At 41.5% G+C, this 25970-nt stretch overlaps 2 protein-coding genes across 8 annotated transcripts in view; one reads left to right on the top strand and one right to left on the bottom strand.

Annotated features, from left to right (window-relative positions):
- Positions 1–7327, top strand: part of PHACTR3 (phosphatase and actin regulator 3) — a 229173-nt gene extending 221846 nt beyond the window's left edge. For all 4 annotated transcript variants that reach the window (XM_079979419.1, XM_079979417.1, XM_079979418.1 and 1 more), the window contains 3 exons: positions 1169–1309; positions 3629–3705; positions 6701–7327. In XM_079979419.1, coding sequence (XP_079835545.1) covers positions 1169–1309; positions 3629–3705; positions 6701–6716 — 234 coding nt within the window. In that variant the 3' untranslated portion in view covers positions 6717–7327. The remainder of the gene's footprint in view (positions 1–1168; positions 1310–3628; positions 3706–6700) is intronic.
- Positions 7328–11149: 3822 nt separating this feature from the next.
- SYCP2 (synaptonemal complex protein 2) overlaps positions 11150–25970 on the bottom strand; it is a 55279-nt gene continuing 40458 nt past the window's right edge. For all 4 annotated transcript variants that reach the window (XM_079978840.1, XM_079978843.1, XM_079978841.1 and 1 more), the window contains exons 34-44: positions 25444–25667; positions 23258–23431; positions 21886–21976; positions 21320–21463; positions 18891–19021; positions 17123–17217; positions 16943–17042; positions 14909–14967; positions 14669–14747; positions 11993–12049; positions 11150–11886 (exon numbers count right to left, since the gene is read on the bottom strand). In XM_079978840.1, coding sequence (XP_079834966.1) covers positions 11815–11886; positions 11993–12049; positions 14669–14747; positions 14909–14967; positions 16943–17042; positions 17123–17217; positions 18891–19021; positions 21320–21463; positions 21886–21976; positions 23258–23431; positions 25444–25667 — 1226 coding nt within the window. In that variant the 3' untranslated portion in view covers positions 11150–11814. The remainder of the gene's footprint in view (positions 11887–11992; positions 12050–14668; positions 14748–14908; positions 14968–16942; positions 17043–17122; positions 17218–18890; positions 19022–21319; positions 21464–21885; positions 21977–23257; positions 23432–25443; positions 25668–25970) is intronic.

Genomic DNA, 25970 nt, shown 5'->3' with positions numbered 1-25970 from the left:
GTTTTGTTCATTCATTCCCTGAGGGAGTACATGCACAAATCCTTTGCAGATAGCTCTAAATATAGCCTGGTATTAAAAATGAATGGTACGAGGTCCTAGAAACCTTTCTCAGAAAGTAATGCCAAGATTCATTCATAAGACATGTGGACCAAAAATGAAAGTCAGTGCTGGTTTACTCTGGAGCCTGTAAATGAGACTGTGTAACACACTGTGTACACATGACTTATCCCAAAGAATCCTGGGAGCCAGATTCAATTAATCGGTTTCACTAGCAGAAGCCCAAACAGGAACTTCTGCTAACGCAGTGGGGCTCTTCCCCCATTCCAACCCCACTAATGGCTTTGAGGTGTCAGGAGAATCCCTCTGACCAACCTTGTGTAGGGGGAGGAGAAGAGAGACCTCTTCATTGGGCAAGGTGAAAGGTTTGTGCTGACAGAGGGTTTGTTTTAGCATGATGCTGAATTCCTCCTTGTAGTTTGTTAAGGGTGCTGGGAATTTTAGCTCTGTGAGCAAGTAAGCTACAATTCCCGGGATTATTTGCTGGGAGCCATGTGCTTTAAATGTATGGTGTGCATGTAGCCTGAAAATTCAAACCTCTCTACTGTGGGATTGCATTTGAACATTAGCGCACAAGGAGAGAGCTGCTGGGTCAGTCAGTGGCTAACCAGAAGCCTATGAGAGCCCCTTGCCTTGCTGCAGGCCACGCCCCTCCCAGGCGAAAGGTTGAAGGGGACTTACATTCATTGAGCAACTCTATGTCAGCAGGAACTCTGGCCAATCAGGGATCCTGGTGGAATCCTACTCACGTACGCCTGCATACAAGTAGATCCCTTTCATACTACTCATGGAAGTTGCAGGCTGGCGAAAGGGTTTCCTTGATATAATGTGTGAACAGGGAAATTTCCCAAGCAGTAAATAAATATAGCACTACAGCAGAGATATTGCACTGTTGCAAATCTAGAGTAGCAGTGGCAGTTGAGTATTTGCACTTGTGTAAATGGTTCCGGATCTCTGTTTTGTGAAGATTGACTTCCTGGATTTCAAATACAAAAACCAAGTTTCCCTTATGTTCCTAAATGCATATTATGAGACTGAGCAAGAAATTGATGAAAAATCGGTCTTATTTCCATGTCATATTTATATGGTGACTTTTCCCTCCCTTTCAAAGCTTAATCAAAGACCGACAGTTGACGAATTAAGAGACAGAAAAATCCTAATTCGATTCAGTGATTATGTGGAAGTGGCAAAAGCACAGGATTATGACAGACGAGCAGACAAGCCATGGACAAGGCTCTCAGCAGCTGATAAGGTACAGCCCTATTTGCAGTTGTTGTGATGTGCATCTATTTGCATCTGTGTTTGTTTGTTTGATATACCACTGATACAGCATGACTCTCTACATTAGAAGAGTCATATAACAGCATTGCATCCAGATTTAAGACATAACTTAAGGACAGACTACACATTGCACTAATTTCCAGCGGTTAATTTTCATGTTAGTTTCATGCATCAAAAACCACAAACTGTCTTGTGGTTCCTTAACAACTATAAACAAGTTTATAATTAATGTGCTGATCTTTAAGGTGCCACAAACTTATTTTAATTATATGACCCTGTTTGCTGTTTTTAAACTAACATTTGAAAACATTGCAAATTAACATTTCTAGCGATAGTTCTAGATATGTGCAGCCCTAAAGGATCACATTGAGGATAAAGGCCACAGCACCCATTTGTGCATATAATTCTTCATCCAGGTAGGAATTTAGTCTACTTGCACAGTATGATCCCTGGCAGGATTGGGACATCTACTGTAAAGCTTAGCTTATGATCTTCCATGCCAGTATATAAGAGTTTAGGATGCTCCATAACCTCCTATCGTGGTATAAGTCAGTCCAACATAGAGCCAGCATAGCAGGGTGACTCAGTCATTTCAGTGTAGAAATGCAAGGGCATTTATTTATTTTTTGCAGGGGCATTATTTATTTGCTGTTATTCTTTCTTGAACTGGTGAAATCCAAATTAAGGTACTGGAATGTACTTCACCATGGTTTTTTCTAGATGCACACCCCTATTATGTTTTAAGATTTGTTTTAATGACATTGCAAAGCACTTTTGAGTTTTTAGAAGTGTCATACAAATCTCTGAATTCAAGGAATTCGTTTCCATCCACACATACAACAAAGTGAATCAATAGCAAACAGGTAACATGACTAGTGAATTGCTTGAGAATGTAATTGCACATACAATGAGGCACATGAAGGAGCATATGTTTAGTTGTTTTTTTTTTAGTTTTGCACAGCAAGCTGGCACAATTAATGTTCTTTTTTTACACAGCAAAACTGTTTTCTCCCTACATGCAGATGTCATGAATTATTTCTGTTTTGCATTTTTAACAAGGCTTGTTAATAGGTAGCTTAGGGACCTTAAGTTGCATCTGTTTAAAGCAGAAGGGAAGAATCATTGTCCTGATCATGGGTAGGGATTACCAACTAGTTCACCACTGTGTGCTTGCATGTGGCTCTTTCAGAATGGAAGGCTGGGGCATCTGGTTGAAACCCTGCATGCAGTCACTGGTAAATTTTGTTCAGTGTTGAGTGATATGGAAGAAGCTTCCTCACATAGGGCAAGGTTTCTATAGGAACTAGTTCACTGAAGCTCAGCGGTAGACCATTTGGCTTCCACACAAAAGCAAGGGCGAAATCAGGCTTTATTTCACCAGGGTCAAAACCCCGTTTGGCAAAGAACGAAAACAAAAAACACCTACATTTGTGTACACCCACCTACACAGGCTGGGAGCTTCAATGGTGCTCCTCTGGAGGTTTCACCTGGGGTTGGTGGGGGGAACCAGCTACCCCCTTCCTCCCGCTAGCTAGGGCTCTAACAAAGGCCCAAGGTTCAATCCCGGGAGTTGTCAAATAAAACTGGGAAATGTTCTTGATTGAAATCCTGGAAATCTGCTGCCAGATCCGCTGATCTGATTCAGAATTAGGCAGCTTTCTATGTTTCTGTGTTCCCAGATTAATAAGCATCACTTGGTAGAAATTTATCAATCAAATACATGTACAGTGGTGCCTCGCAAGACGAAAATAATCCGTTCCGCGAGTCTCTTCGTCTTGCGGCTTTTTTGTCTTGCGAAGCAACCCTATTAGCGGCTTAGCGGATTAGCGCTATTAGCGGCAAAGCGGCTAAGTGGCTATTAGCGGCTTAGCAGCTTAGAAAAAGGGGGGGAAAGCGAAAAAAATCACAAGATTCGCAAGACGTTTTCGTCTTGCGAAGCAAGCCCATAGCGAAATTCGTCCTGTGAAGCACCTCGAAAAACGGAAAACCCTTTCATCTAGCGGGTTTTTCGTCTTGCGAGGCATTCGTCTTGCGGGGCACCACTGTACACACACACACACACAGCTATGAATTTGAACAGGCCCTCACAATTTGAGGTAAGCACATGGCAAAGCAGTCGGATGACCATTTCACTGGAAGCTCAAAAGCTAGTGGATTGTTCTGTGCAAGAGTTAAACCAGATTTCCTTTTGCCCTTCCAACGGTTATGATTTTATATTGAGGAGCAGATTGTAGTCTCTGTTGGATTCTTGATTTGATTAATTAACTTTGTTTTCCTTTGAACTTTCTAGGCAGCCATTCGCAAAGAGCTAAACGAGTACAAAAGTAACGAAATGGAGGTGCATGCATCAAGCAAGCATTTGACAAGGTGGGTTACTTATTGCAAACAGCTGATCAGTACCTTAAACGATTTGCCATTCAGGTTCTGTGGTTACAGCTCCAGTAGCCACACTGGGGTGGGGGTAGGGAGTGGAACGGCTACATGCATACAGCACTTAAAAAAAAAAATCTTGCTTCCTCATCAAATTGGGAGCTGCATTGTAGCAAATTTTGTGGATCAGGGCACTCAAATTCTTTGGCTTAGGATCACAGAATTGAAGCAGCAGCAAAAAATAAAAATAAAAATGAAAACCTATTCTAGAATATTAACTGAAAACCTCTGCCAACAAGAAATAATATTAGGTGGCAAAGACCTTTCAACCAAGTTCAGACTTCAGGTATAACTTAATTAGCTTCCCCTTCAAAAAAGAAAACAAACGGAAAACCTCTGATAATTTAAACTCCCCCTTCTTCTCAAAAATGAGCTTCTTAAAAAACCATCTTTAGACCCGGCCAGTATGGCCAACTATCGCCCAGTCTCAAATCTTCCTTTCTTGGGCAAGGTGATTGAGCGCGTGGTTGCTGAACAACTCCAGGCACGCCTGGAGGATGCGGACCATTTGGATCCCTTCCAATCGGGATTCAGGCCTCATCATGGGACTGAAACTGCCTTGGTCGCGCTGGTTGATGATCTCCGGCGAGCTAGGGACAAAGGTGAGAGTTGTTTCCTAGTTCTGCTGGATCTCTCAGCGGCCTTTGATACAATCGACCATAACATCCTTCTGGACCGTCTAGAGGGGCTGGGAGCTGGGGGCACTGTTATACAGTGGTTTCGCTCCTTCCTCCTGGGCCGTGTTCAGAAAGTGGTGGGGGGGGGATGAGTGTTCAGACCCCTGGGCCCTCACTTGTGGGGTGCCTCAGGGTTCCGTCCTCTCCCCCATGCTTTTTAACATCTATATGAAGCCGCTGGGAGAGATCATCAGGGGGTTTGGACTGGGTGTCCATCAATATGCAGATGATACCCAGCTCTACCTCTCCTTCAAATCAGAACCAGTGAAGGCGGTGAAGGTCCTGTGTGAGTGCCTGGAGGCGGTTGGAGGATGGATGGCGGCTAATGGATTGAGGTTGAATCCTGACAAGACAGAAGTACTGTTTTTGGGGGACAGGGGGCGGGCAGGTGTGGAGGACTCCCTGGTCCTGAATAGGGTAACTGTGCCCCTGAAGGACCAGGTGCGCAGCCTGGGAGTCATTTTGGACTCACAGCTGTCCATGGAGGCGCAGGTCAATTCTGTATCCAGGGCAGCTTTCTACCAACTCCACCTGGTACGCAGGCTGAGACCCTACCTGCCTGCAGACTGTCTCGCCAGAGTGGTGCATGCTCTGGTTATCTCCCGCTTGGACTACTGCAATGCGCTCTACGTGGGGCTACCTTTGAAGGTGACTCGGAAACTACAACTAATCCAGAATGCGGCAGCTAGACTGGTGACTGGGGGCGGCCGCCGAGACCACATAACACCGGTCTTGAAAGACCTACATTGGCTCCCAGTACGTTTCCGAGCACAATTCAAAGTGCTGGTGTTGACCTTTAAAGCCCTAAACGGCCTCGGCCCAGTATACCTGAAGGAGCGTCTCCACCCCCATCATTCTGCCCGGACGCTAAGGTCCAGCGCCGAGGGCCTTCTGGTGGTTCCTTCATTGCGAGAAGCAAAGCTACAGGGAACCAGGCAGAGGGCCTTCTCGGTAGTGGCGCCCGCCCTGTGGAATGCCCTTCCAGCAGATGTCAAAGCAATAAATAACTACCTGACATTCAGAAGACATCTTAAGGCAGCCCTGTTCAGGGAAGTTTTTAATCTGTGATATTTTAGTGTATTTTTGGTTTTTATGGAAGCCGCCCAGAGTGGCTGGGGAGACCCAGCCAGATGGGCGGGGTACAAATAATAAATTATTATTATTATTATTATTATCAAGTAAAGATCAGGGCAATACTCCCATCCGTGGACACATGTATCTCTCTATCCACAATTCACAAATGACATCTGTCACTCCCATCCATCATGGAAGCAGCAGGTCTTATAACCTCCCTGAAATCCAAAAAAACATATTGATCTCTACAGTATCTTCCCTAAAAGGTTGCCTTCCTTCCTTCCAAAAGTGGTCAGATGATACAAAATTGGTACTGTGCACAAAGCTAGCAAAAACACACACAAAACTTGTCCAATTTCCAGGTCCATGTCATCTTCCATTTAGAGTATGGGTTGGTTTGAAAAGCTTTTAGAGCACATAAATCTCAGTCCTCCTAATTTGGGTGAACACTGGCCAGCATTTCCAAAGTAGTAACTTGTTATGATTTACATGAAACTACTGATTTAGTCACTTATATCCTGTGAATCTGGAGCCTATTCCCTTGCTTGGCCAACTTTTTGATCTAGTATGGAATTCTGGTCAAGTACCTAAGTATGATAACTGTAGCAATGAAAACTGCAAAGACTTCCAGCATTTTGTGCAATTCTTTTAAAAGGGCATAAATGGATGTTTTCATATTGCAACCCATGTTTGCAATATTGCCTATTTGGCCAGTTTGCACATAATAAACCAATCAAAAGAATTTTGAGGACAGCACGATCCTGAATATTTCATATTAGCCACATTTATTGATTCTAATAGTGTTGAATCATTTTGGAAAAAAACTATATTTAGAGTTGCTACCAAAATTCTGCCTCCGGTGAAATTCAAAGTGACTTTTGAGGTTTCTCCAAGATATTGAGAGAAGCAAATAACTAGTGAAATGTCTCAGGCTGCAAGTGACATCTTTTGACAAGCTAAAGGTGTGTGTCCTACAATGAAATTCAAAGTGAATTTGGGAGTTTTGCCTCTTAAGCAAACGTAAGAGGCCAAACTGGTCAACGATTTCAAGGGAAACCAAAATGTCTGTCAATTCACACCCCTAAATGATGGCATATTGACAAATTACTCTTTATTATTATATAATTTTGAAGAACTGCCATTGCCACTAATGTCCCCTCTGCCTTCTTTTCGACCTGCAGATTCCACAGGCCATAGAGGTTTTCTTCTGAGAAGAATTTGTCTACTTTTTTGATACCACTACTGAACATGCATCAGGGAAAGGATGAAGGTCTTTCCTTGAGGTTCAGTCTATGACAAGCTGATGTTTCGCGTTCAAGAAGGGACTCTGCAGATTCGGTCTCTGCAGCACACACTTAAAAGGGAGCAGCTAACAGAGGATGGACTTCGCCTCGGAGCTACAACAACACCTGCTGGGTGGGAGGATTAGCTGGAAATGACTGAAGTCGAGCTCATCAAAAAGGAACCCATTGCTCTCCTTTGTTACTTGTTATTAAACTGTATTGCAGCATATCTTGGGAAAGGAGATGTTGTGCATGTACAGGCTTTTTTACCATTCCAAGGCCTCTGACATAAAGGACATGGTGCACATCGTCATTCAGTATTATCATGGTGACAAGACATCTGGAACTTATCACAATTAGTTTGTATAAAACACTTAATTTCATGTTATACAAATTGATTTACTATATTATGGTTTCTTTCCTTTTTTTATATGTCTAACAAAACACAGCTGCGGTGTTTTTTTTTGGGGGGGGGCTCCTGTTATTCTTATTTTCTTTAATTAAATGATTACTTACTGCAGAAAACAGATCCGCAGTTTTCCATGCTTGGTGGTATTTAGCAGGAGAGAGGGGAACTTAGAAGAAAAGGTCTTATCTCATTTTCTTCCTATCTTTCACAGATTCTATGTTTACTGCTGGGATAGCTCAGTCAGTAAAGCATAAGACTCTTAATTTGGGGTCGTGGGTTTGAGCCCCGCTTTGGGGCAATAGATTCCTGCATTGCAGCAGGTTAGATGATCCCCACGATCCCTTCCAACTCTACAATTCTAAGTAGATTTCTCTAAAATGAAGACCCTGGAAGCAGATCTCAGGCTACATAAAGAAGTGCCCTAATACGGGATGGCACTGGTGCAATTAGTAGCTACTGGGGGAAAAAATCCTTCCTTTGGTACTTTTATCTCACTTTCCATCATGGAATACAAAGCAGTGTAAACTGAATTGAACTCACTTATGGAATTGAACTCCGTTGCACAAAGCAGTCGGGAATCACTGATATGCATCCCACTTCTATATGCTTTTGTGGATGTGGCAGTGGTGCAGCAATTGCCATGCCACATTCCAAGTCCTTGTGTGCTTACCAGTGAAGCCTCAGAGCAGATTCATCCAGTCACAGACAACCCAGCCGGAAACAAACTGAACCTCCTAATTTTTCTGTGTGCTTAAGACCACAAAAACAGCTGATCAGCCGCAATACATTACCAGTTGGCCTGAGTTAAGGCATGAAAAATAAGCCATAGGGGGGAAAATTTGATACAACATATTGTAAAATCATACCATTTACTGAATTAATCTACTGGAATAATTTTATTTGACTCTCTGCCACTCACCCTCGAGGACAAGTGTTCAACTAAATAACTATGTTGGTCTTTATGTGCATGAGTAATTCCCTTTCCTAATAATGTGATTGATGGCCAATCATTCCTTTTAAAAACAACGGATTTTATGGTGCATTTAAGTGCCTGCTGAACAGTTCTGTTTTCCTTCCACACAATTTATTTTAATTGGGAGCACTGCAGTGCAAAAATAAATGAATAATAATAAAAATCCCTACAGGATACTATGTATTGAAATCACAGCCGACAAAATCCTTTTGATGTATTAATGATGGATCTTCCCAATTCATGGCTTGTTACAAAGTGTAAAAACAACAGTCGACCTAAAAAAAAACCCTGAACATTTAAAGATTGAGCACAGTATCGGAGAATGGACACGGAGAACTACTGGGCCATATGCTGTAGCCACACTTGCACAACAGAACTTCCTCTCCCTCTCCCCTGCACACCCTCAAAATTGGGACCAGAAGATCCCACAACTCTCACTGCAGCAGTGGATGCTTTTCTCTGTCACTGCCCTTTCCTGGGTCTAGTCACGTGTTTCAAGATTTTGCAAAAATGTAAAGTTCAATAACTTAAGCCAAGTCACTCACGTTCTCATGCAAACACAACGGCGTGCATGGCCTGATAGTTGATGCTGTCAGCTTAAACCATGCCAGGCAGCTTTGAGTGGGAAGAAGAGGGTCTGCATTTAGTCTCTCGAACAGGCACAAACAGCTCTGTAAGTTAGACGTAGGTTTCGCCCCTCATACTCTTGTGAACACAAGTATATTTCCAAATGCGGATTGCTCAAGAAGTGAAGGAAGTGTACAATGTATATTATTATAATCCACATAAATGAGAGAAAGTGTGTTTTCAAAACATAGCAAATTCACTTGTACATCTTGTCAGTTCAAATACGTACTCTCCAGTATATCAATTAGGTTGGTAAGAATGAAATCTCACGAGGACCACCTAGTGAGGATAAGAAGCAACTGCATATAAGAGGACAGGATTTTCCAATGAACAGGGGAAAAAAATCACATAAAGATCTATCTCACAGGTTAGAGAACTGGACTGTTAGCTGACTGAAAGAAAAGCAATACTTAATGTTGGCTGTTTGCTATTACAGTTAATGCATCAGAACTACAATAGCCTCCATTTTGAGGACAAAATCACCCACCTCCACCTAAGCTCAAGAGCTGCTGTTGTCACAATGGCTGTTAAGATGCCCAATTTTGTAGGGTCAGTTTGTTTTGATTTCAGAGGATGAGGACAAGACGTTTTCAGGTGTGCAGGGCACAGTGCTACATGCTCTCTCAACCTACTGCATGCTCATTCATGTCAGCCATGGAGGGTTGGTTGGGTGTATCCAGGGTGTAGGTAAGTTTTTGTTGCATTTCAAGTGGTCACCACTGCCTTGAAGGTGTTGGTTTGGCTGCTCCTGAAAAACGCCAGAGGTTGATGCTAACTACTGCCCAGTCACAAATGCAACTTTTCTGGGCAAGGGGATAGTGGGGTTGTGGTTCAGCTGCAGATGCTTTTGGATAAAATTGATTGCCTTCACCCATTGTTGTCTAGGTTCAGGTCCAGTTTGGGGCTTGGTCACTCTAATGAATGGCATTCTTGGAGAGGAACAAGGGGAATGTGACCCTGTTGATTCCACAGAATATCTCAATGTGGTTTTATAGAGAGAGAGAGAGGGAGAGCATTTGCCAATGCTCAGCCCCTGACCCCACTTTGATATGTGTGGAATTACAGTACATACTTTTCCCCCAATGCATATAATATGTATATAAACCACTGGGTATGGTAAGAAGAAGACTGGGTGCAAAGTGACCCCAGTATGCTGACAACCCCCAACTGTATGTGTCTGCAAAATCTGAATCAGGAGCAGTCCTAAATCAGTTCCTGGGTGCAGTCCTGAGAGCTAAAAAACTATAAATGAAGATGGAGACAGGATAGAGAACATATGGATGGGCAGTTACCAGGTAACTGGGGGCAGGTGCATAGATCTAACACTGCCCAGGTGACCTCAACAGCTTGGAGTACCCATTACCATTTTCATTTAGTGCGCCACCAATAACTGTTCCTAGACAGTGATAGCCCTGCCGTGGGAGTCCATATATTGCTAACCTCACAATGTAATGTGCTTTGTATGGGCTACTGTTTGGAAGCTGCACGTAGTGCGAAGCATAGCTGCTAGGGTGCTTATTGGTACACCTGGCTTTACACATATCACACCAGCGTTGAAGATACAAAGTGGCTGCCTGTTAGCTAACAAGCAAAGTTCAAGATTTTGCAGTGCACATTTACCATACAATCTGGGAGGGAGAAGGATAACTAGGAGACTGCCTTTGCCAGTACAGAGAAAGATCTTTAATATTTAATATTTAATGCTGGCTGTTCTATGACCAGCAGAGTGTCATGTGTTAACACTGTGGAAGCAAGCCTTCTGTGTGATACCACACCTTTGAAATGCCCTCCCTTTAGTAATTTGTAAGGTAGAGACCCAAATGACCTTTAAATGCCTCTTAAAATCTTGTATGTTTACCCAAGGTTTCTTGGAGTCCAACTCTTAATGTGGGGGGGGGGGGGGTTCATGCACTGCTCAGCTGTTCATTTTTAGGAAATACTGTTTTCATGCAAACCACTTAAGATATTTTGACAATATTAAGCAGTAGAATTTTAAAAAATAAATAACTGTAAATAAACACGGGAGAAGATACGGTTAGAATCTGCAATAGCAAATTCCGATTCTGTAAAATTCAGTATATGGAATATTTATATTCTAGAGCAGTGGCTCCCAAGTAGCTACATATGTTGACTATCTGTTTTTCAAAAGCCAAGCCACGGACCCCCTACTTTTGGGAATTTTGATATATCAATGGTAGTTTTTGCTACAATGGTGCTCCCACGGAGCACCAACTGGGAACCTTTATTCTATAGAACTGCAGTAAATGAGATGTATGTGGATTCCTTTTTATCACTGGCTCAAGGTGGTGGAAAAAGGGTAACGGTTTGCTTCTACTGATATTTTGCAGAATCTATTTTAATTTTCTAAAATGTACATTTTTGTAATTTTAAATATACATTCCCAAAACAGTTAATGAGCACATTTAGAAATGTTTGGGTTATAAGAAATTCCAGCTGGAAGCTAAGATAACTTGGATTAAACTTGCATGAACACCATCTAATTCTCTTTAACTGCTACAGAATTTCTAATTACAGACTGCATTTTGCAATGCATACATATGATCTCTCCTATTTTCAATAACTTATCCAAAGACCTAATTTCTTTGTTCATCATATGGAAAGTTTTTTAAAAGTACAGTTAATTCTTGGTTAAGCAGGATTTAATCACAGCTAATTTTAAAGAATTGGCCCCATTCTAGCTAAATTAACTCATGACTAACTTAAACTGGGCATTGTATTTTAGAAAAATCCCTCGATTATTGGCATTCCTTTTAGAACACAATTTCTTTTAAAAGCAAAACATCACTTAACATAAAAATACTTTATCTACATAAATTACAATAATGATAAATATCATTTTCATGTAAATTGTTTGCTGTCTATAATTACATCCAATCAACAAGTAGAAACCCCATTACAGAAATGATGGGTCACTCACATTACCAAAATGCAATACAAACATGTTGTCTCTTTTAACTTGTTGCATTTACATCATAAACCATGTTAGAAGTTTTTATCTTCTACCATAAAGAGTGACTGTAGTCCTTTGCGAACATTAAGCAATTCTTCTTCATGCTGTGAAAAAAATGTCATTATGTTAGGTTTTATTTCTTTTAAAATAATTTAACAAAAGAACTTTGTTTTAAAGTAATGTACAATGAAGATATAATTTTATTTTTACCATTTCCTTAAGGAATTTTTCTTGGAGCCCCTTCATGTCATCTTTCATTAGCTGCATCTAAAATAAAACCAAAAATTTGGTGTATTTTCACTTTTTCATTTTGACTAAAGCTGCAGAAAGCAAAGTCAAACCAAATGACTCTGTAGTTTTTCTGAAATTCTTAGAGCTTCTGTGCTGAGACAGCACAGCTGGAAGATTGCCACTTGCCAGGCAACTACGGCATCAGAAGTCCCAAGCCGTCTTCTTGCAGTTTCAAAATAGGTTCTCTCATTCTCCTTTGGCTTTCTGCGGCCCTCCATGCACATCAGTTAAACGATGAGTGGAGAACCTTTGGTCCCCCAGATGCTGTCTGGGACTCAGCAACACCTGGAGTGCCAGAGGTTCCCCACACCTAATATCAAACATCAGAATTGAACTAGGAAGCAAGCATCACTGCTAGCAAAGGTTTCTACAGTGGTGCCCCGCAAGACGAATGCCTCGCAAGATGGAAAACCCACTAGACGAAAGGGTTTTCCGTTTTGGAGGTGCTTCGTAAAACGAATTTCCTATGGGCTTGCTTCGCAAGACGAAAATGTCTTGCGAGTTCCTGCGGGTTTTTTTCCCCTCCCCCCCCCCTTTTTCTAAGCCGCTAAGCTGCTTATCCGCTAAGCCGATAAGCCGCTAAAAGCCGCTAAAAGCCGCTAATAGCGCTAATCTGCTAATGGGCTTGCTTCGCAAGACGAAAAAACCGCTAGACGAAGAGACTCACGGAACGGATTAATTTCGTCTTGCGAGGCACCACTGTATAAGAAAATTACCTACCATGTTTCACTGCTGTGGGTGTCTGCAAGGCTAAGTTAGCTTGTCTGCTGACTGGTAGCAGGCAAGTGAATCATGCAGACCCAACACGGAGGTGGGTCATAGTCTCTGCTGCAACTCTTTTTCAGAATGATTCAGAACTCCAAACACATGGTAGAACTGGGGCAGAATTATTTGCTGCCAGCAGAGATTCATTGAAAGGAAGCAAAGCCAAAGCCACAAGTTACACAGGGAGCTACTTTTGTGGATGCATATGCTGGTCTCACAAATGCCTTTAATTACTTAATGAGCCACGTACCACATGACCTTGGATCAGTTGCACCCTTCTAAACAGGGGAAGGCAGATGTCAATGCTTCTGCTCAGCTGCACTAACTCTGGAAATATGAGAAGCAGGAGCCTGGGGAAGGCTTCATGTCATAATAGCAGAGTAGGTGTTATAGAAGTGTTCCAGACATTATGTTTTTAATGTGTGCTAGCAAAATTCAACACAACACATTGTTGGCAACCATCTGTCTTGAAAGACAATGAAGTGCACTTCTGGGGACAAAGTTGTGGCTGCAGAGAATGGTAACTTGTAACAACTGCCTCCTGTGTTGTTTTTGCTGTGTTAACAGCACTGAAGTGACCTCCTTCGGAAGCAAGCCCAGGCAATGTGTAAGGAGGTCCTCTCTCAGCCTCGCTGATGTGGTCCAAAGGAAAGCAGAGCAATACATTTGGCACCAGCTTGGCTGCTGGCTTACAAGACACCATTCAACCATCTTTGGGACTCCACTCCGGGATTATGCAGGCTTTATACCTTTTCTCAAACACGTCCTGCAAGACAGTTTGTATGGATTTTTCCTTGGGGGGTCACTCCAGAAGTCTTTTTCACAGATAAGTATATCCACAAGGTAGCGGAGGTTTAGGATCAGTTTCCCTTCTCCTAGATGGGCTACCTTTCCAGTTTGACAATTTCCAGTCTGCCCATTTCCCTCTACAGCATGTGCAGAAACTGCCTTCTTGATCATTTGGCTCACTATTGATCTCATCCACTCAATCCACCAGAGCCTGTCTTCAAATGCAGGGAAGTCCCTAACTCATTGAGGATTTGAGATGCATTGGCTTCATTTGGTTTAGCTGGCCAGTCAAAGCCATTTCCTGGGGTGTGGCCACTGTTGCATGCTGACAGCTTCTAGGAGCCACAGGTGAGGGCTTAACAAAACAAACACATGTATACAGTGGTACCTTGGGTTAAGAACTTAATTCGTTCTGGAGGTCCGTTCTTAACCTGAAACTTTTCTTAACCTGAAGCACCACTTTAGCTGCCACCGTCGCCACGTGATTTCTGTTCTCATCCTGAAGCAAAGTTCTTAACCCGAGGTACTATTTCTGGGTTAGCGGAGTCTGTAACCTGAAGCGTATGTAACCCGAGGTACCAGCGTAGTAGTAATACACATAACCAGGAAGCTGTGGCTGTCCTCAGCTACCTGTTGCATTTACTACCTGCAGTAAACACATGACTTATTCAGTCAACCTAGACTGCTGTACTGGTACACCGATTCTCAGGAAAGGTCTAGAATTCATATTTACGACATCACCCAATTAGCTACTGTTGAAATTGGTCCTTGAATTATTTTACTTAATTCTATTTTTAAAAAATAGATTTAGGCCCCCTTTAAGGATAAAACCTTTTCAAAGCAGCATTTGAGCCACTTTCTAAAAACAATGTAGACACAAGATTATTACTGGAAGGAGAACTCCACCATGAGAGGGCTTTTGTATTTTTCATATGTATTGAGTCTTGTTGGGTATATCTTTTGGGATGTTTATAGTCAGGCATTAAAAGCGGTACACTGTAACTGCTTCCCTTCTGTCAAGCAGGAGGAGAAATTACATACCTCAGATGTAAAAATGCTTTCCTCAACGTCAGCAGTATGGTACATGTTCTTTTCGAATGAAGTTTTAAGATTCTGAAATCTAAGAGAATATAGATCAAAAGACCATTTAAGTATCTTTGCTTTGACGCAGGGAAAAAATGTCCTCACAAGTGCCATGTACTCCTATGCAACATTAAAAGTAGTTGCAACAACAAAGATGCAGTGCACTGTTGTGCTCCAATAATAAGAAAGCACACTAACCTCTGTTGCTCATTTTTCTTGTAAGTACTAAATGTTTCAAAATGCTTCTTTGAAAAGTTCTGCAAATAAAAAAAAAATCAGTATAAGAAATCCTTATTTTCACATGTGAAACAAGCCTTGATTTATTTATTTTGGCTCTTACTATTAAAATCTGTTGTTTTAACACTATACTATGTTGCTAATTGTGGGGTGCGGGTGGCGCTGTGGGTTAAACCACAGAGCCTAGGGCTTGCCGATCAGAAGGTTGGCGGTTCGAATCCGCATGACGGGGTGAGCTCCAGTTGTTCGGTCCCAGCTCAAGCCAACCTAGCAGTTCGAAAGCACGTTGAAGTGCAAGTAGATAAATAGGTACCGCTCTGGCAGGAAGGTAAACGGCGTTTCCGTGCGCTGCTCTGGTTCGCCAGAAGTGGCTCTGTCATGCTGGCCACATGACCCGGAAGCTCCCTCGGCCAGTAAAGCAAGATGAGTGCAGCAACCCCAGAGTTGTCTGCAACTGGACCTAATTAGGTTCAGGGGTCCCTTTACCTTTATGTTGCTAATTAACTGTAATTATTAGCTGCTACCAATTCCTATAACTTTATGCTTTATTTTGATAGTTAGCTTCATTCTACAAAAAGTAATGTTCCAGGACAAACAAAAAACTGATTCAGACATGCCTCTCTAATGTGGCATGATGAAGCTATCACAGACTGCCATTTTTAGGTGAGAGCAGTTGTACCTCTTAATATAGAGATTGTGGTTCACCACATCTTGGAAAACTCTAAAAATTAAAGTGCAGTGAACTAGAACATAGTGAGTCATGATGCCACTGTTTCTCATGATGCTCACTATTTCTCATATTGCCAGCATGTCTTCTGGCCCTGGGTTTTTGCAGCTAAATAGTGTATACAGAAATTTAGCCAGTAAGGCTTTTCCCATTCCTTATCTCTACGCCAGGAAAAGCTTTACATGTTACATCTATGTATTTGGTAGGTTCTAAGACCCAGGCTCTTTATTGAAACCTTCTGATCGGCGGACACAGGTGGTGCTGTGGTCTAAACCACAGAGATTAGGGATTGCTGATCAGAAGGTTGGTGGTTTGAATCCCCGCGATGGGGTGAGCTCCCGTTGTTTGGTCCCAGCTCCTGCCAACCTAGCAGTTCGAAAGCACGTCAAAGTGCAAGTAGATAAATTGGTACTACCCTGGCGGGAATGTAAATGGCGTTTCCGTGCGCTGCTCTGGTTCGCCAGAAGCGGCATAGTCATGCTGGCCACATGACCCGGAAGCTGTCTGCAGACAAATGCCAGCTCGGCCTATAGAGCGAGATGAGCGCGCAACCCCAGAGTCATCTGCGACTGGACCTAATGGTCAGGGGTCCCTTTACCTTTACCTAAGACCCAGGGAAAGGCCTGTAATAAAGCGATAGCCTGCTAGTAGCAAATGTTCATTCACGAACACTGAAAATAATAAACTATTAGCATGTACGGTGACCATTCTATGAATGAAAAGAGAATCGGCTAGGCATGACACTAGGCATGTGATTAATCTTGAACTGTTTTTTAGACAGATGAAAGCAGATATTGGGAGACATTTAATGAATAGGAACATTAGTCAAAGTCTTAATAAAGACACTGAAAAATTATTATATGTAATTACATAAAATCATCATGAGGGCTGATCTGAAAGCTAAAAGATTTTGATTTGTTCTGGATGATGACACTGAGTGGCAAATGCTAAGATTGCTGCGATCCTTTAAGCAGTGAATGGAAATAATGTGTATAATCTGGAAGGGTGCAAGAGAAATTGCTTTGGCTGTGGTCCTTTACAGCCTCCTAATCTCTGAGACTGTCCCTATGCTCATTTGTATTTCAATAAAGGGCTATCTTCTCACTTGGAGCCTGCATCTTTTTCCGTTAGGCTTCTGGGAGGGATACCTCCAGTCTAGGAACCCCTTTTAAATTTCTCCATGTTCATAAGTACTTTCAAATGCCCTACATTCAAATCACAGCAAGTAATTCAAGTAGTTTAATATTTCTGTGAGTAGAAACACCTACTGAGAAGTCTTTCTCCATATTTCTCAAAGCCTGTGAATCTTTTTCAAAACATTCGAGCTCTTTCATGAGACAGGAATGAAGATGTTCCAACTGTTTGGTCCTGCAAAAATACAAAGAAAAAGAAAAATACACAATACATGCAACAGAACATTCATTTTTGAGCAATTATTCAATACACACCTGCACTTATGTAACTCACTACTCATTGCATCCAAATGCTGGTGAGTTGCTTTCAATGACTGCTTTGTAAAATTGTCCATTCTCTTTGAGCGGCTCTAAAAAGAGAAGAGAAAACAAAAATTATGTGCTGTCAATTCCCACCCCTTCCATATAAGAACCACACACCATTCCTCCTGAAAGGTTTCCCAAAACGATGCTTTAAAAACCAGAACTCTGAAAAAAATATACTCCAGCTGCCATTTTAAAAGATTGCATGAAAGCAAAGTGACAGATTTATCCACTGGAAGCATTTCATAAGCAATGACAAGCACATTGAAGGCCAGAATGTTCTGTACTAGAACACAGACAATGAATTCTCTTTTCTCTCTTTACCCTGGCCTTTGACATCTGAGATATGCCTTTTCAGAGCCTATCCTACTCCTGTGATTGTAATCTGCATTAACTGTTTGAATTTTAAATTGTTGCAACCTGCTTGGTCACCTGCTGGTGAAGGGCAGGTAACAAATTTAGTAACAACAATTCTGCTTACCCTCTTTGGTGGGTGGCATGGCGGCATCCCACTGCACCCAGCCACCTCAGCCAGATCCCCAGGAAGCAGTTAGAAGCTCTCCCACTGGCCGGAGGAAAGGTAGAATTGAATCCAGTTGTAGATTGGCCAATAGCAGCTAGACCAAGAGGCGGACACTCTGAGGGGCAGGCCTGACTGAGTCTGCCATAGGAATTCCCTCAAGGCTGCTCCCAGGGTATTTAAAGAGTGCAGCCTCCATGCCTGGCACTATGGTCTTTAGTTAAACTGCATCCTACCCACCATGGAGGGTAATACTATTTTGAGCTTGCTATGGATTACGATCGGTTGCTGTATTCGGGGCTGGCGGGGGGTGTCCTTCAGGTCAATTGGCTGACCTGGGGGTTTCGCCTACCTCATAGCAATTGTCACAACTTGGGCGGATAAGGCATTCGGTTAAGCCTTAGTTATTGGTTCAAAGGGATATTGTAAGCCTTCTGCCTACCCCATCAAGGGAATAGGGTATACTGTTAAAGGGATCCTGGAGGAGGTGCTCCTGTCAAGATGCCCATTCGGGGGCTAGGGCCACTGCACTCCTCAAAAGGCAGTCATCAACCTATTTAATGAATGTCATAGGGCTCCCTCACCAACGATTTACCCCTGAGGAGAATCAACCAACAGGCAGGATTTGGCCTGAGCTAAAGCCGCTTACATATGTAATCAATAAAGCTGTGGCCGGATGTGAACCAAAACGATTGTTGTCACAAGTGGTCATTTAACACTGCTGCAGGGTGGTAGATCACAGTGTCTGGGCACGCAACAATAATGATATTTACAGAACAAAATAAAAAAATTCCTTCCAGTAGCACCTTAAAGACCAACTAGGTTAGTACTTGGTATGAGCTTTCGTGTGCATGCACACTTCTTCAGATACCTTCACACTTCTTCAGATACGGTATCTGAAGAAGTGTGCATGCACACGAAAGCTCATACCAAGTACTAACCTAGTTGGTCTTTAAGGTGCTACTGGAAGGAATTTTTTTATTTTGTTTTGACTATGGCAGACCAACACGGCTACCTATCTGTAACTGGATATTTACAGAGGACTTCTTGGAGAGCAGGATAACTTCTGCTGGTATCTGGCATATCCCCATTTGTAATCAAAAGCAACCCACAAGTCTATATGTAACCTTCTTCTTAACAAGACTAAATATTCTACCAATAAAAGGTGTGCGATATTAGGGATAAATAAAAAAGACTCGCCTGTGTTTTCCTGGCAAACTCCTTGCAAACCTTCTGACACATCATCCCTACACTTGAACTGTCAGCACCCCAGATTTCTCCATCAAATGTAGACGCATCATTGATGGACAAAGGAGACATGCTCTCAGAAACTAAAAAATAAAAAAGATTTATGTATCATGATTCAGATGCCATCTATTATATACTCCTATCACTATGGATGCACTTCCTAAGATATATGGTGCTTATTCAAATAACTTCAATGACTGCCCCTCCCCATATGAACTGATTTAGACCCTGCAATCATAATCTGAGGCCCTTCTATGTGTGTCCACTCCATGAGAGGTCTGGAGGGTGGCAACATGAAGATGGGCCTTTTCTGCAGTGATTCCTCATTCGTAGACCGCTCTCCCCAGGGAGGCTCACCTGGCGCATTCACTGCATATTTTCAGGCATCAGGCAAAAACTTTCCCCTATAACCAGGCCTTTGGCTTTTAACCACCTGTGGCCTTTCAGATGTGGATCTTTCTTAATGTATTTGCTTTCTCCTTTGGTTATAATGTATCTATGTGGGTATTTTTGTTTGTGTGGTTGGTTGTAAGTTTCTTTGGGCTGCCCTGGGCAAAATAAAGTGACTAACAAAATAAGTAAATAAATAAAATCTTAACTAACAGCAACCTAAACACTGTTTCACACACAGCAATTTATTGGTATACGCATATACGGTATATGATAAAGTGTAAAGATCATGCAAATGTTAGATTGTTACATTATTAGAAATGTTATATTAATGACCTCAATGCATGGTGCCCCGGCCTCTTTGAGACAAATATTGTAACACGAGCCCTTTTACACTAGAAGGCTCTCTAGCTCTAAAAGTAATTGTACCTGTGAGGAAAATTGATTCATTTTTCCACATTTAGCTTTTTGAACACTTCATTCTCAATACTGTGCACTTTTACTTTGAAATTTAGATACTGTGGGTTTTTTAAAACTTTAATCCAGAGCTATTAAAACATTAATGCTAAATAATTCTGTTTGGTATACTCTTGTGTGTGCAGAAATTCAATGCAAATCTAGGATATCAGTATTTCATACTGCTATGCAGTTTTTAAACAAAACAGTGGCCTGTAGTTTTTCAATACTTGACTTTTTCTCCTGTACTGTACCTTGTTATTTTAAATACACAAGTCTGCCCCAGTACTTTGTTCCAATTGGTTGCCTTTATTTACATTTTCTAGCTATTCCTTTCTCTCACCAACCCCACACTCCTTTGAATGTTTTCAGTTAATGCCATTTTTTGCAATGTCTGTCATAATCTTAATAAAATGTATTTGCCATTTCAAAAAAAATAAAAAATAAAAAAAATGCATGGTGCCATACATATCAATCCAAGACCTGATCAAGCCCAGACCTGCTTAGCTTCAATGTTACCCTAAGCCAATTTTGTTAACATATCCCCATTTTGGAAACATATTGCCAATCGTGACTTTCCAACATATGTATGAAATAGATGGGTATGTTACCATCACACATAGCAGCAAGTTTCCCCCCTTATATTCATACAGAAAAACAATCACATGAAAGGCATCCAATAGAGCCCGTTTAGAAGTTCAAAGAAGTAGAGGAAAAAAAGCTAATACTGCTATGCTCTTCAACAAAATTTGCTGGGAAATTCAAATGATCAATTTGTATTTGCAGAAGATGCTGTTCCGCCTTTCATCATAAGGTGGCACTGTATATCAGAAGCATTTGACAAAGACTTGGACTTCTAATTCTAAAGTATTCCTCTTGCAAGAAGAGGAGTATGTGTTTGATGAAACTGACTTTTGCAACAATTCTTTAATCTTGCAGTAAACCATTCTTAGGTTTTCATTTTGAATTGTAACCATTCACGATGTATTACGATAACCACAGCTGTGAGTGTAATCTATGTATCTCACATGATGCTATGATGTAAAAATGCAAAATTACAAGGGTATTTTGAAAATATATATTAAGAACACATGCACTGCAACAGCGAAGGTCAGAGCAAGATAGAGTTACAAGCACCTATATAGTTTTCTGACACTCCTGTCAAATAAGGAGGAGGCACTTAATTCACAGTAAGTTTCTTCCCTATTAACAGAGACTTCCAGTTGGGATTCCATAACTACTTTACGAATACCCAAGGCCTTAGAACTTCCAGTGCCCCCCCCCCCTATTTCAACTGAATAAAACTGCTTTAGAAACTCTGCCCAGTTTCAGAAGCCATATAGCTGGGTGTGTGGGAGAAATATAGGTTCAGAGCCTCCTTGAGCTAATAACTAGTTCAGTGGTTCTTCAGAGCCCAACTTTTATTATTTTACTTAAATGCCTTTTAATATTACAGATGAAATGACTGTGATGGGAAAGTTGAGATGTGTGTACATTTTACACCATTTCAAAGAGCAACTTCAGTTCCAGCTGACCTTTACAAGTGCTATTATCTGCTTTAAATAACTTTCTAGGGAGCAGCTTTCTTTTTCTTCCCTCCCTTTTAACTCCTTCTTCATCAGAATCACTTTCAGTATCCTCCTGGTACAATCGTTTGAAATTAGTATGTATTGTAGGTCCTAAGACAATATTTAAACAAATGTTATAAACCACAGCAATAAAATACAGCATTATATAGTTGTGCTCAATTCAATACCTAAACAGCATGTAAGGGTGTGCATATCACAAGACACAGAAGTGCTACATAATTTATTTCTGCAGCTCCTTGGAGCTCAAAAAGTTCATTATATTTAGTTTGCCATGAGAAAGGGGGCATATAGCAGTATTCTGACAAGAAAGAAAGTGCCCTCGGGAATAATGTAATGATTTGCAAGCATCCACTTAGAAACTTAGCGAGCCCCAATTTTCAAACAATATGTAGCTACTTGTTTTCTCAGACCATGTAAAATAGACAGCATGAAATTAAAGACTTTCCATTGTCTATATAGCAAACTACAGATCTGCTGTTTATCTTTTTTTTCAGAAAGCAAAATTTACAAACCAGATTTATGTGTGTTAGTAAGAGGTTCCGCATGCCATAGTTCTTCCTCACTTTTGCTAGGTGTGGATAATTGAGATGGAGATACAGAACCCTAAAAATAGTTGCATAATGTTAACCAAATGTTAAACCAATTTGTAAGATTACCTTAGATTAAGCTAACATGTGAATATTTAACAGACAACATAAATGAAAAATTGCCAAAAATACAGTTGCTCCAATACTTTAAAATTAATTTTCAACAGTTACACTAATGTGCTTTAGAAACATATGGCATAACCCAGCTACAGTTAAGCACTTTTAAATTCTATAAAATGCTTAAATATCTCTCATTGAAATAATTGGAACTAAAAAATGTTGGGCTGGATTGTATCCTGTGAGGCCCTGCTCAGATCCCCTTGTATTCAATAGGGCTCACTCCCTAGCAATTGTGTTTTGAATTTCAGTCCAAATGTAGCTTTAAAAAGTATGGTATGTAGAAATGAATGTTTGCTGGGCTTATAAATTTCAAAGGCAAATAGCAAACAGTTTGTGCCTTTCATAAAAACAGGGGAAAATATAGTATAGTACCGTATTTTTCGTCCTATAGGGCGCACCGGCCCATAGGACGCACCTCGGGTTTTTTTTGGGGGGGGGAAATGAATTTTAAAAAATTATTCCCCCCCCCAGCCGCAGCTGCCACCCCAAGCCTTGCGCACACCTGCCCGAAGCACGGGGCACCCTCTGGAGGGCTTCGCATGCTTCGGGCTACAGGCTGCCGCCTCAAGCCTCGCGCGCCCGGCGGGACCTCCCGCCGGGCATGCAAGGCTTGCGGACACTCGCCCGAAGCACGGGGAGCCCTTCGGAGGGCTCAGCGGGCTTCGGGCGGCAGGCTGCCGCCCCAAGCCTTGCACGCTCGGCGGGACCTCCCACCGGGCGCGCAAGGCTTGCGGACACTCACCGGGGCTGCAGGCTGCTGCCCACATGCCTTGTGAGCCCGCGGGAACTCCCGCCGGGCTTGCAAGGCTTGTGGATAGCTTCCTGAAGCCTGGAGAGTGAGAGGGGTCGGTGCGCACTGATGCCTCTCGCTCTCCAGGCTTCAGCGAAAGCCTGCATTCGCCCCATAGGACGCACACACATTTCCCCTTCATTTTTGGAGGGGAAAAAGTGCATCCTATGGGCGAAAAATACGGTATTTAGAATTTGCATTGGCCTATTCTTTTTGACTGTTTCCACAACAAAATTTTCAATCTGAAACAATGAAGAAATGTATTTTCAAAAAACAATAACTACAAGAATAAAATAACAGTAACTACAAGAACAATAACTATAACAATAACAGCAAAAGAGAACTATTTCGCCACCAAATGCAACAATTGCATTGGATATCATGTACCTCTTTCCCATTTTTCACAAGGTTTTCAGAAAGATCTTTCAGTTCTATATCAGATGATCTGTTTAAAGAGTAATTTTGCATGCTAATTGCTTCAAGAGTGCCATATTTGTCTGCTACATCTGCTTTTTGGACACTGGTGCCTTTTCTTTTTGTAGTGGAGGGACTAAGGTTCAGCTACAAAGAAAAATGGTTTTTGGTAAATGACTCTTAAGGAAAAATACACATGCAGATTTTTCCAATGCGTAAGATCACTGAAGGTGAAGGTTGCAACCTTCAGAAAACTGTTAACCAAGAAGCTTGGTTCAGTCAGAATTTTGTACATGCCTTGGAACTATATTTTGAATGGCTCTGAGCAATGAGTGCAGTACTATTTGAAGTAACATAGAAGGCAACATTGGTTTAAGCGGACTTTATCTCATAGTGTCAGCTGTGACTAGAAAGGACAGAATCATAGAATCATAGAGTTGGAAGAGACTGCAAGGGCCATCGAGTCCAACCTCCTGCCAAGCAGATAGTACAGAACCTTTGTTGTATCTTATGCAAGCATACATATATTCAGCCCTGGGGCCTTCCTCCAGTAAGTATATCCCACCAATAACTAGATTATATCTAAATTTGCATTTCCTGGGAAAGTGCCACCTTCCTTCATCATGAGAGACACCTCAGTAACCTCATGCTGTTTTTTGATTGTCCAGAGACCTCTTGAGACCCTCCTGTCACTCTGCAGTGGGAAAGTTTTATAGATATGTCTGGTAATGACTCAGTACTTGGAAATAATTAACACTCAATATCGCTTCTGTCTAGAACTGTCTAAGACTGACAGGAAGCTTTTTTCCTGTAAATGCATATCTTTGCTGATGCCCAAACTGTTCAGCGTTTTGCCCAGAATACTGCTCTACTCTGCTCTGTTTCAAACCTGCTCCAATGGATGCTGGTAGGAGACTCCTTCAACCTTGGCTAGATTTCTTATCCTTGCCTTCCTGCTCCTCCACCAAATGTGCTATTTTTATTTGGAATTAGTCAGGCCCCTTGTGGGAAGCTCAAGCCAATTATTCCAAAAGGAAAGCTTGTTCTAATTCTGCAACTGTATCAGGCGGGTTCTTATCAGTCTTCCCATCCTAACTTAAGCAGGTTGAGAGCCTCCTAAGAGAGCACAGGAACTTTACTTTGCAAGCTTAATGTAACTGTAAATACCCCAAGACAAATCAAATGATTTGATGCCAGGAACCCTGGACTCAGTTGTGACCATGTCACTGCAGGTCAAGGTGAAATTCAAGAAACGATGTCTCCTTAACTCTTCCTTCCCTGGGAAGTAATTATTAAGGTTACAGGACATGTAATATGGGTTTGGGTAGTCTGTGCAACTTGTAACAACTGTCTTGCTGCTTTACATGTCTGTACTGGCACTTCAAGCAGCAAAGCCATTTTACTTATCACTCGCCACTTATAGCTAAATCTTTGTTTTCTTGATAATTCCCCTAATTAAGAAAGACTGTGTTGGCATTTCTAAATTGATAGTAGCATAGTGAAATAACCACTGTGGTGTGAGACTGTCTCCAGATAAAAATAACTCAAAGTTGTGCCTCCATTAGCATGTGGTAGATGAGGGTCCACATGTATGTGTGAACAGACTTATGAGCAAATTCAGTAATAGGCAGGGGGTAAGCCCACTGAACTCAGTGGGGCTTACCTGACCAAATATGCTTACGACTGTGCTGCAAGTATATATGGAAAATCAGATTCATCAAATAAAAACATGAAAACACCATAGAAAAAAAATCACTCCCTTCCTTATATACATATACACAATATACATATATCGTGACCACACAATATACATATATTGTGACCACTAGAAGGAGAAATGAGATTAGAGGCTTTTCTATACAGTATGTTGCATCATTTATATTTTAGCAAAGGCAAAGTAAAGACAGCTGTAGGAACCTGCTGTATTTTTTGCTGTGAACCACCTTGAAATCTATGAATGAAAGACAAAATACAAATATAATGAATAGGAAGAATAAGAAGGTTGTAATCATACGCACATGACATTGGGAGTTAGCACCACTGAAGTCAATGGGAGTTACTTCCTAGCAAACATGCATAGGTATGGCCTCTACATATCAAACTAATAGTTTTTAATATCTGAATTAAGGTAATTCTTTTTAAAAATACTCCATATTTACCGAAGGAACTGGACTTAAAACAGGTGACAAGTCTTCAAATTCAAACATCTGTGTTTGGTCCTTTTCAGGAAGCTGCATTAACTTATCCATTTTCACTAAAGCAGACACATTTTTGATATTGCTCAAGGATTCTTCCTTTTCAGGTGTGTGAAGCAAGGATGACAAAGATGACCTTCTCTCTGAAATATGATCAGCAGATTCCTCCCTTGTTCCCTTCTGCCAGCCTAAACAAATAATAAAGGCATAATTCAACATATTGGTTTGTTCATACACAGCATTTGACCACTGAACACTTAAGAATGTGCTCGTGCAAGTCTCAGGCTGTGAACTCTCCTCCCCAACCTCAACCCGTTCTAAATTTCAACTGCATATTCATTTTACATTCTACTACAAACTCATGAGGGAAGGAAAGCTATGGCATAATGAATATATGAAGCTATCTAACAAGCAAAGCAACCACTCATTCCTCTAGTTTAGCCCATTTTATCTTCTAGCAGGCAGCAACTCTCCTGAGGCTCAGTCAGGGA

This window comes from Podarcis cretensis (genome assembly GCF_951804945.1).
Source record: "Podarcis cretensis genome assembly, chromosome: 6".
NCBI classification, from domain to species: domain Eukaryota; kingdom Metazoa; phylum Chordata; class Lepidosauria; order Squamata; family Lacertidae; genus Podarcis; species Podarcis cretensis.
The sequence above is the reverse complement of the archived record's forward strand: the minus strand, read 5'-3'. Positions and strand labels throughout refer to the sequence as shown.